The 12,192-nt window shown below is 46.0% G+C and overlaps 1 protein-coding gene across 1 annotated transcript in view; it reads right to left on the minus strand.

Moving 5' to 3' along the window:
* The window catches only part of SEC14L5 (SEC14 like lipid binding 5), a 53,838-nt gene that overhangs the window by 9,921 nt on the left and 31,725 nt on the right, over positions 1-12,192 (minus strand). Inside the window, 4 exon segments of the mRNA XM_043493266.1 lie at positions 567-655; positions 1,398-1,587; positions 8,753-8,865; positions 11,508-11,727. Of these exon segments, the coding sequence (XP_043349201.1) occupies positions 567-655; positions 1,398-1,587; positions 8,753-8,865; positions 11,508-11,727 (612 nt within the window).

A 12,192-nucleotide genomic window follows, 5' to 3' on the forward strand; every position in this document is an offset into this window, starting at 1 on the left:
TAAAAACAGCAGTGTAGCCAGGATAGCATGGGCAGTGGCTCAAGCAGCTACCCAAGTCTGTACCTGCCTGGACCCCCGGGTATGTATTAAAGCAGCTAATCCAAGCCATGGCCCTTGCTATCCTGGCTACATTGCTATTTTTGGCAAACTGGCTTCAGCGGAGCTGGATAGATACATCTACATCAGCTGGGAATCCATTGCAGATGCACCTTAGTGCTCATTTAGATAAGCCCTAATAGCCACTGTATCAACCATGTTCTGTTATGGCCTAACTGTTGAAGACAATGAAGAATTTGCCTCCAAATTTGTATCTGGTGAGATGCAGCCAATTAGCATGCCATATAATGCCCATATGCTGCATGCTGAACCCTATCACCATCAACACTTGATGGGAGAGAGATGCACAAGGCCAACTGATATGTGGTATTAGAACCAATTCCTTCATCTGCTAGTCAGGTGGATCCCTTCTTCCCACACGGGCCTGCTGCTGTGATCTGCACTTCATTTAAACCTCTCAGAGAAATTGTAGCAGCTGAAGTTATATAGGTAATAAAAGCATCCCTTACATGTCGCAGGAGCGACTCTTCTCCCAGGGCCTTCACCAAACCTTTTGTGTCCATCTGACCGAGGCGAAGGATGTAGAGGGGGCGGCCATCTTCAAAGCAAAGAACAAACAAAGACATTACAGGGAAAACACTGGTTCTAAGCCCCCAAACGGGAGATCCTGTAAAGAACCTGGAAACTCTGCTGAAGAAAAGTAGCATTCAGATGGCCAATCTAACCTCAGCTTCCTGTCAGTGATAAATAGGCCAGGTGCCTGGAGATGGAATAGCCCAGAGAGGGGGTGTTGGGGAGTGTAAGCTATAGACTCTTTCTTATCCATGCCACAGGTCAGCATTGGCCTAAGATGGTTAGCTGTCTAGTGGGCTGTATGAAAAGCATTGTGGTTTTATTCCAGTCTTCAGTGGGAATGATATCACAACAGCCTTGCCAGCAGCTCAGAGACAGGCGGTCAGTTGAATTGGTTGGAGTCTGACCTACTCATCTCCTTAGGGGGCAGACCCTTCCGGGAAGGGATGGGGCACTTGGGTAGGAGAAGCTTCCACTGTAAACAGAGTTGCTTACCTATAAGCAGGACATTTTCTTAAAAATTCAAAGAAAAAAAAAATGGTGCCCAAAGCATATTCCTATCAAGGGGAGCTTTAGGCCAGCCAGATTCAGCCTCATCTGCACATACAAAAACAAAGAGATTGCTTTGACACAATTGGGATGTTCATATGTATTAGGAAATGTACCCATGCTAGAATTCTTCACCATGCTATGGTGTAACCTGCCAGCCCAGCTGGCTTCACAGAGCCACAGGTCACTGCACTGGTGGTGCAGATGCACCATCTTACCTTTGTCCTGATAATGCCACCCTCCGGTGTAGTACTCCTCCAGCAGGGATGGGGGTCTCCAGGTCTGCAGGATATAATCCACCTGGTACTGCTTGCGCCAGGTCAGCGACTGGCAGAGCATCTCGCAAGCCTTGTCGATGTTGAAGTCACGAGCCCTCAGGAATCGAAGGATATGCTCATCTTTGGGGATCTGAGAGACAGCGGAGACGAACTCACTCCAAAGAGCTTGGACTGCACTGCTGCCAGCGCTCCCCTCCCACAAACACCAACAAGATGCAAAGAAGCTTCTAACTCCTCACAGGCATGGAGAAGGATTGAAGTTTAATTTTCTTTCCTCCTGCTATATCCATTTGGTCTGCTCCAGCTAATCCAGGACTGTAGGGAAATGACAAACCCAGCTCCCCTCCAGAAACAGGGCCCTCCTACCTACCTGGGCCTATATATGCCATGCATATTCAGTCTGGAAACACTGCAAGCCAGTGCATCGAATAGACAGCTGGGAATTGCAGTGAACTCTGCTAGCCAGAGTCTCCCAAAACATTCCCCCACCAGCCGAGACAAACCACCCACAAATCCTGCCCGAAAGCTGCAATGTTCCTTCCCCAGAGAGCTGGGTGAGCCCCAGAGAGACAGGAAAGCCACACAGCACCATGCAAAGGGTGAAAAGCATCTTTGTTCAACACACTAGCCTACAGGAAGGCTCCTGTGCTAGCCCTGTGGAGACTGGTCACAGCTGGGCTGTCTGTAAGTAGACCAGACACCCTCCAAAGGCTCCCTTCAGCTGGAACACTACAACTCACACTCTTGTGTGGGCTCTTATCATCCATCTCGTCTGCTGAACCTCCACACTGGCCTTGTCCGAGTATGTCAGTCCTCTCCTTTCTTCCTTCATGAGATTACAATGTAGCCCCCCCAATTATCTCCTCTCGAATCTGATCTCATGGCCCCCCACAAGCTTTCAGCTACTCACACTGGCCTCAAATGTTCGTCCACTTCTCCCACCAACACTTCTGTGCTTTGGCTCTCGCTGCCCCTTCTGCCTGGGGCACACTTCAGGATAGCGAGTACTTTCTGACTTCCTTCAAATCCCTGCAGATCCACTTCTCTACCTTGAAGCCCAAGATAAAATTGCCAGCTACTCACGGGTAGGCAGGTGGCCCGTAGCAATCATCATTAATAAATCCCAAACAAAGCTAGATTTGACCTGAAATTGCAAGTTGTGCATACAGCTAATCTGCCACTACATCTTCCAATCTCCTCTGCGCCCCATTGCCTCAGTTTAAGCTTGTGTGTTGCATCTCATCTTAATTCAGACTGTAAACTCTTCAAAGCAGGGACAGTCTCTTCCTATGCATTGCTAAGGGGTTTAGCGAAATAGGGCCATGGTCCCAGCTGGGCCACATGCACATGGCTGTAACACAAATGTGTGTGTTCAGGGTGAAAAGCTCCTTTATCAGCTTACTGACATGTGGATGAAAATAGAAAGAAGGGCTGGAAGCAAAGCAGTCATGAATTTCAGGCCTGAAGCAATCTCAGTTACAGGTACTGATATGACGCTGCAATAGACACACTTAGGGCTTGTCTACATAGTGCATTAGTCTGCACTACAAAGGTGTCAATTCTAACATGCACTCATAAGCTGTGCACTAGCTGGCCTGTGTGGACCCTGCTGGCATGCTCTAAAACAGTGGTTCTCAAACTTTTTTACTGGTGACCCCTTTCACATAGTAAGTCTTTGAGTGCGACCCTCCCCCTTATAAATTAAAAACACTTTTTTACATATTTAACACCATTATAAACGCTGAAGGCAAAGCGGGATTGGGGTGGAGTTTGACAGCTCGTGACCACCCCCCCATGTAATAACCTCCTGACCCTCAGTTTGAGAACCCCAGCTCTAAAAGTTCCCTAGTGCATCTGAATGTAGTCCCGTTTCAAACAATCCTACACAACACGCACTAGGGAACTTTTAACAGAGTCCATGTGGGCCAGTTAGCGTGCAACACTCTGGTGCAAATTAGAATTTACACCCCTCTACTGTGGACTACTGCACCCTGTAGACAAGCCCTAAGAACGGATTCAGTGGAGAGAAAGAGGTTGAGAGCAAATAAGTTGGGAGATAGCTTAGATGCACATCTGGGGTAAATTGTTTCTAACCAACCCTTTGCAAACATCGCATTTGTACATGTTGGCTACGGGGGGTGTGGGGGGATGGACACGTTTCCATGTCAGAGCTCAAAATGTATTTAATAAACTCTTGCAATAACTTGTCTGCATCACACTAAGATAAAAACAGCTGATTTTTTTATAGCAGGGTTTGAACACACATCTTCAGTGCTGAGATGAAGACGTTATCCACAGGGCTACTCAAGTTGGTTCAAACTAGGGCTGTAAAGTGATTTTAAAAAGTTAATCACGATTAATGGCACCATTAAACAATAATAGAATACCATTTATTTAAATATTTTGGATGTTTTCTACATTTCCAAATATATTTATTTTAATTACAACACAGAATACAAAGTGTACAGTGCTCACTTTATATTTTTATTACAAATATTTGCACTGTAAAAAACAAAAGAAATAATATTTTTCAATTCACCTAATACAAGTACTATAGTGCAATCTCTTGATCATGAAAGTTGAACTTACAAATGTAGAATTATGTACAAAAAAACTGCATTAAAAAATAAAAATGTTAAACTTTAGTGCCTGCAAGTCCACTCAGTCCTATTTCTTGTTCAGCCAGTCACTCAGATAAACAAGTTTGCTTACTTTTGTAGGCGATAATGCTGCCCACTTCTTGTTTACAATGTCACCTGAAAGCGAGAACAGGAGCTCGCATGGCACTGTTGTAGTCGGCGTTGCAAGATATTTACGTGCCAGATGCACTAAAGAGTCATATGTCCCTTCATGTTTCAACCACCATTCCAGAGGATATGCATCCATGCTGATGATGGGTTCTGCTCAATAATGATCCAAAGCAGTGCGGACCCACGCATGTTCGTTTTCATCATTTGAGTTAGATGCCACCAGCAGAAGGTTGATTTTGTTTTTTGGTGATTCGGGTTCTGTAGTTTCTGCATCGGAGTGTTGCTCTTTTAAGACTTCTGAAAGCATGCGCCACACCTTGTCCCTGTCAGATTTTGGAAGGTACTTCAGAGTCTATAACCTTGGGTAGAGTGCTATAGCTATCTTTAAAAATCTCACATTGGTACCTTCTTTGCGTTTTGTCAAATCTACAGCGAAAGTGTTCTTAAAATGAACTATATTTGCTGAGTCATCAGCCGGGACTACTATAATATGAAATATATGGCAGACTATGGGTAAAACAGAGCGGAGACATACAATTCTCCCCCAAGAAGTTCAATCACAAATTAAAATAACTAATTTTTTGAAATAAGCATCATTAGCATGGAAGCATGTCCTCTGGAATGGTGGCTGAAGCATGAAGGGACATATGAATGTTTAGCATATCTGGCACATAAATACCTTGCAATGCCAGTTACAAAAGTCCCATGCGAACGCCTGTTCTCACTTTATGGTGACATTGTAAATAAGCAGCAAGCAACATTATCTCCCATAAATGTAAACAAACTTGTTTGTGTGAACGATTGGCTGGAAAAGAAGTAGGACTGAGTGGACTTGTAGGCTCTAAAGTTTTAGATTGTTTTGTTTTTGAGTGCAGTTATGTAAGAAAAAAATCTACATTTTGTAAGTTGCACTTTCAGGATAAGGAGATTGCATTACAGTACTTGTATGAGATGAACTGAAAACACTATTTCTTTTATTTATAATTTTTACAGTGCAAATATTTGTAATAAAAATAATATAAAGTGAGCACTGTACACTTTGTATACTGTGTTGTAATTGAAATCAATGTATTTGAAAATATAGAAAAACATCCAAAAATATTTAATAAATTTCAATTGGTACTCTGTTGCTTAGCAGTGTGATTAAAACTGTGATTAATCATGATTACTTTTTTTAAGTTAATCATGTGAGTTAACTGTGATTAATTGACAACACTAGTTCAAACCCTTACAGAAATAATCAAATATAACATCCAGGAGAACCCTCTGTCAAGAGAATCTAACATTGTGGTTATTACATAAAGTTTTGCCATTTTCAAGTGTCATGTTGGCCCCAAGTTACAACAAACTCTTCATGGCTGATTACATAGATAAATCAAGCGCCTACTTACTACATAGATAAAGCAAGAGCTTACTTACTACACCAGAGGAAAGTCTGTCATAGCAATAACCAGAAACCCTAGGTATGGGCAGCGGTACAGTTCTGAATACAGCAATGAACAGGGATGAGTGAGCACTTACATTCGTGTCAGAGGCAGAGTTTGAAAGGATGAGGTGGTATTGTTATACAGAGAATCAAGTTCAAAAGCTAAGTTAGTGAAATGGATTTCTGACACGAGGGACGGCATTTGGCTAGATGGCTGAGACAATTCCAGAGGCAGTAATTTCCATAGGCAGGAAAACAAAGATGCTCCTGTAGTTCTCATTATTGGTGTACCAATACCTGCTGCTTTAACAGCAGCACACAGACCATTGCTTACAGCTTTGTGTAGGAATCTGCAGTTTTTGCATCATTTACAGCCTCCAGTTCTACTGGCTGGCCTTCCAGCTATAGAAGACTTTATTCTGCAAAGCACTTGACTACTGTTGTGGAAGGAGCAGAGAATGGACACTGCAACGGGACAATGGGAGTGTTTCATTTAAAAACAAACATCCAACGGAGCAAGCTCCCAGGAATGGAGATTTGCAATGAGCCTCTGGAGAGGTGACAGGGACATTTACCCTGGAACTAAAAAAATTAAAAAAAGGTCATAGTAAGAGATCAGCCTCCTCGGAGCGAGTTCAAATGGTCTGAGCCAAGCGTCCGACTCTGTACCCGCCTGATAAGCTGTTTATGCTTCTACAAAGCAGACAAGGAAGGAATAAATGGGGTTTGGGATGAGATCTGAATTGCCAGTACCATCCACTCTACTTACAAAGGGCATGGGGAATACACAAAACCTACCAGAAGTGCATAAGGCACCTACAGCTGTCACTAAGGCAGAGTCAATTTCACCCTATTAGTGGATCCAGCACAACAAACAGCTGCCAAGAAGAGCACACGTGTGCTCGCACACACACACCCACCCCTAGGGGCAACTCTTTCACATTGCTCACATGCTCCAGATTTTACCTTTTCCGGTTTCCATTCCCCAGCCTCTGACTACAAGAAAAAACAAACAAACAGGCATTTACACTGTGCTTTCTAGCTCAAAACCTGGGTCCTGACTCATCACACATATGGCTCCCCATCACACTCTCAACTAAGGGTGGCTCGGGCAGGATGTCTGACAGCTGGCACATAAGATACAGGAGTCAATGCAGTTTTGCTGGATGGACTGCAGAAGGCTTGTCAAGCCAAAGCAGTTATCCCAGCCCCACTCCCAGCTGTAAAGCAGCACGCGCAGAAGCCAGCTGTAGCACTGCACATGAACTCAGATTTCTTTTGGAAGGTCGGCAAAAAGATTTCTCCTAAGTCTCCCTGCCTCTCAGAAGTGCTTACCAAAGGAACGGGAAATCATTGCCTCAGATGCCTCATTCAATCCCACCTAACCACCACAGCTCTTCTTACTATTGCACGCTCCCCCTCTCCGGTCATGAACTGAGAGTGTTAGTTAATCAGGGTAAGGGAATGAGAGGGAGAGCGGGTTGGAGCCTATCCCCATCCACTCTTATAACCTATCCTGTAGGCCTGATGGGACTATTGACTATGGGCGAGGCGGGACAGAACGGGCAGCTCTGTTCTCAGCTCAGTCCTATGCCTAAGGAGCCATATCAAGGGCTGCAACTAGTAACTGAGCATCACCATCCAGAAAAGCCAGCAGGCTTTGCTCGTCAGGGCATGTCTGGAAAGGGAAAAAACAAACCGTGCACCCTCCCCAGCCTTGCAACCCACAACTATCAGTAGCATCCCACTAAACACGAGGCTGAATTCTTCCCCAGTGTAACAGTGCTCTAATCAATGAAGGAGTGGCAGAGATACGTTTGTCTCACAATCTCCAGTATGGCCTGTGGGAGCCAAACGCAACCTGGGATCAGCACCCAACTGCTGTGATCAACTCTGGCTGCACTTGCAAATCACTCTACTCTGATCCCCACACTAGAGTCTCTGGGTTCCCAGAGTTCAGGTAGTTACTCTTTGGTTCGACTGTGATCTATTCGCATGAGTTCAGACAGATACACCCTGCTCCTCAATATGGAAGTTTCTGCATCAAGTTTGAAATACAGAATTTTCATAAAAAATAGATTTAAACAAAATTCTTCCCAAAATTAAGGCAGCCCCTAGGCAAGTTAGCTTATGAAGCCCACCTGGAAAAGAACTAGATAAAAGCTAGGCATTATCACCCACCACTCTAGTGAGCAATGTCTGCCAAAAGCCTTGGGATGTGTATAGGTTTTCAACTGATCTACACAGTGTGACTAGCAGGTTCTCTCACCCTACCCCACAGATGCAGCAAGCTAGACTTTGAAGGGAAGCAAGACCACTTGATAACTACTTGACTTAAAGTAGGGGTTGACTTAAACTGCAGAGAAATCACACATTTTTTGTGGGTTGGTCACAGCATAAATAGCAAATTTCGTAGCTATGTTACACATCCATGAAATTTGCTATTTATGCCGTGACCACCCACAAAAAATTTTCTCCACCGTCTTTCTCAAACTAGGGGCCCTGACCCAAAAGGCTCACCTGGGACACCTGGCATTGGCCACTGTCGGAATACAGGATCCTGCGCTAGACAGACCTTTGGTCTGACCCAGTATGGCGGTTCTTATGTTCTTAAGAGGGTCACAAGCCTATTAGGAGGTCACAGTATTGTCACCCTTACTTTTCAACTGCTGCTGGTGGTGGTACTGCCTGAAGCTGGGAAGTGGGAGAGCAGCAGCTGCTGCCCGGGCACCCAGCTCTGAAGGCTGTGCCACCAGCAGCAGCAGCGCAGAAGAAAGGATGGCATGGTATTCTGTACTGCCGCTGGCAGCAGCAATATGACTCACCTAAAGCTTATCAGGAAATAGCTGTCTTAACATAGCAGTCCACTATCAAGTAAGCCTCAGCACATGTGAGTTATTCACAATCCCATTTTTATATGGGGAAACCGAGGCACAGAGCAGTCATTTGCCCTAGACCACACTGCCAATCAGCAGCAGAGCTGGGGTTAGAACCCAGAGGTTCCTGGATCCCAGTTACATGGTCAAGCTGCTAAGCAAAGCTGCCTCCGAGAGGCCATCAGTTCTTTGGAGAGCTCCCCTCTTGTCTCCAGGCATGGAGTTCCGCCTCTAGCTGCCTACCTTGCCTTTGTGCATTTCCTGCAGCCACTGACGGAGTCGGATCAGACAGCTTTCCTGCATTGGAGTCAGCTGCCCCAGGTACCGCTCAATGTAATCAGCATCCAGTTTGTCAGCTGGAGAGGGAAGAAAACAGCAGCTCAGGGGAGAAGTCACCCTGGTAGGAGTGGAGGATCTGGGGAATTGTACAGTTATTTCCATACACAAACACACACACGCAATTTCTACGAGGAATTCTCAAACACTCTTAGCCTCCTTCATCAACAGTCTGTCTGGCTTTTGTCTGGGAAGGGTTGGAAAGCATCCCAAGGGGTCCACGGGAGACATTTTGATTACAATTAGGGGGTGGGGATTGAGTCAGTAATTCTGGCTGTGTACAGCATCACAGCAGGGTCAGCCACTCAATGGTGCCAATATGCCCTCTAATTCCTGCCTCCATCCCAAAGCTGTCCTGGACTCTGACTGGGGTTTTCAAAGGAGATTCAGGAAGTTAGGCATCCACCTCCTTGGATTTCAGTGGTTTCTGGGTACCTACCTAACTTGGGCTCTTTGGAAAATCCCACTCCACTATATTCCTACAGCAAGAGGGGACAGCGGCCAGTCTGGAAGCTGCTGAAATGCTATTCCATGGACAGCCACCAGGGGGAAAGAGTGAATAACTTTTAAAAAAGGAGGACTTGTGGCACCTTAGAGACTAACAAATTTATTTGAGCATAAGCTTTCGTGAGCTACAGCTGTCAAGGTTCCTTCCCCACTCTGAACTCTAGGGTACAGATGTGGGGACCTGCATGAAAACCTCCTAAGCTTACTTTTACCAGCTTAGGTTAAAACTTCCCCAAGGTACAAACTATTTTACCCTTTGCTCTTGGACTTCCACTGCCACCACCAAACGTCTGGGTTTATTTTTTGAGAAAGAGTTGTTTGGAAACGTCTTTCCCTCCCAGAGTCCTCACCAAAACCTTGTACTCCCCTGCCTGGGGAAGGCTTGATAAAAATCCTCACCAATTTGCATAGAATTTTAATATAAGAAAAGGTAAAAAGAATCACCTCTGTAAAATCAGGATGGTAAATACCTTACAGGGTAATTAGATTCAAAACATAGAGAATCCCTCTAGGCAAAACCTTAAGTTACAAGAAAGACACAAAGACAAGAATGTTCATTCTATTCAGCACAATCTAATTTCTCAGCCATTTAAAGAAACCATAATCTAATGCATATCTAGCTAGATTACTTACTAAGTTCTAAGACTACATTCCTGATCTGTCCCTGGCAAAAGCATCACACAGAGGGACCCTTTGTTTCTCCCTCCCTCCAGCTTTGAAAGTATCTTGTCTCCTCATTGGTCATTGTGGTCAGGTGCCAGCGAGGTTATCCTAGCTTCTTAACCCTTTACAGGTGTAAGGATTTTTCCTCTGGCCAGGAAGAATTTTAAAGGTGTTTACCCTTCCCTTTATATTTATGACAACAGCTCACTCACGAAAGCTTATGCTCAAATAAATTTGTTAGTTTCGAAGGTGCCACAAGTACTCCTTTTCTTTTTGCGGATTCAGACTAACACGGCTGCTACTCTGAAACCTGAATAACTTTAGTGGCTCCTCTTTGCCATGAGGATTGTCCTGTGTGGCTAGTGCAGCGCAGGGTCCCTCCAGGGCATCGAGACAAAGGACAAGGGGATCACATCTGCCAGCGTGTGGCGTTCCAGGCAGATGTGCAGCTGGAAGCGTGTGTGTACAGGGAACGTGGTACCAAAAGAGTTGTGGCACAGGCCAGCAGCTGTGCTGGAAGCATGTGGAGACAGAAGGGAAAGGAGAGCAGAGGGGACCCTTTGGGGCCAGCTCCACATCAGGCAGAATATTTCTGACCCCGGATACAATAGGCTACAGTATCACACAATGGGGATCATGTGCCTAGAGAACACGCTGCTGCCCCTCAGTCCCACAGGAGAAATTAGCCTCCCTAAGTTCACCCTCACCGCAGATCATAGGCTGGAGCACCCATGGAAAAAATAGTGAGTGCTCAGCACCACCAACTACAGCTGATCGGGGGCGCCCCTGCCAAACAGCTGATTGGGGGCTTGGGGAGGGGGCAGAGTGAGCGTTGAGCACCCCTGGAGAAAACTAAAAGTCAGCACCTATGCCACAGATCCAGCCAAGCTTGGGAGCAGACCCACAACGGAATGGAAAGAGGGCAGCTGGGAGAGTTGTACAGAACTGGCAGTTCAAGAGCAGAGATATGTGAAGAAAGGGAAGCCAATAATCCCCCCCACTCCTCACCTGGCTGCTAAGTGGAGTTCCACTTCTAGAGCACCTTTCATCTCAAGGCACTTTACCAATATTAATTGTGCCTTGCAGCTTCCTTAGCCAGTGGGTAAGTATTCAAACCATTTTACAGATTGGTAAACTAAGGTATAGAGAAGCTACCTGACCAAGGCCAGGCAGGAACAGAACCCAGGAGCCCCAGATCTCAGTTTCTTGCTCTAGCTGCACTAATAGAGCAGCTGTTCTCGAAGCTCCTAGAGACATACCCCAATCACAAGGGCCAGGAATCTTGGGTTAAAGCTCCCAATGTTGCAGGTGTCACTGCAATGATACAATGACCTCTCACTTCCTTCTGCTCAGGCAGACACTTTCACATTGGGCTGGAGCCTTTTTTACATCAGGCTGCAGGAGCTTCAAGAGTTAAGTGGCAGAAATGTCCCAATGTGAGAACCGGAACGTCTACACTGCCAACCTCCACTGCTGCCTGGGGATAGCATACCATCAGGGCTAGCCGTCTCTGCAGCAGGGCAGGAGCTGCCTGGCTGCTCTTTGGTAGTTCCATGCACGCAGGACTCCACTGGCACAATACCAGGGTTGTGTCCCACAGCCAGGACCCTCTTTTCCTTCTGCCTGCTCACTGGTGGAGGCATCCATCGGGGGATGAAGGTGATGCCCTGGGAGATCAGCTCCTTCAGGTAATGCTCGATCACCTCCTTGCCCTGGAAGTGAATGCTTGCATTAGAGAGAGCAACGCCACATGAAAGGATTTCTAGTACTCGGAGAGATCAGTGTCCCAGCCATAAGCAGGAAGGGGGAGTTTCCTTAGCTCAGGGAAGAAGGAGCACATTCCCGTGTTTAATGTCCTCATGCAGCAGCTTTTGAGCAAGGCAGAAGGGAGCGGAACGGCCCAGGTGGGGAATTTTACTTGGAGTGTGAAAGGCACTCTCTAGAGAAGAGAAAACGTGCTGTTACTCAGGAAGAAGCCTGGGGTAAGTAAGAACAGGTTTGGGTTCAGGGGAGGGGAGAAAACAGGGTCAATCAACCCTACACATCTCACCTGTTTGCTGCACTGCTCCCCTGCGACCCTAAACCCAGGGAAAAGGCCGTCAAATCAAACTAACATCTCCCCCAAGACAACGCCATTGCACTGCCCAGATCCCGTCAAAGAGGAGTCTTGAAATTAA

This window comes from Dermochelys coriacea, chromosome 10 (assembly GCF_009764565.3).
Source record: "Dermochelys coriacea isolate rDerCor1 chromosome 10, rDerCor1.pri.v4, whole genome shotgun sequence".
NCBI lineage: Eukaryota > Metazoa > Chordata > Testudines > Dermochelyidae > Dermochelys > Dermochelys coriacea.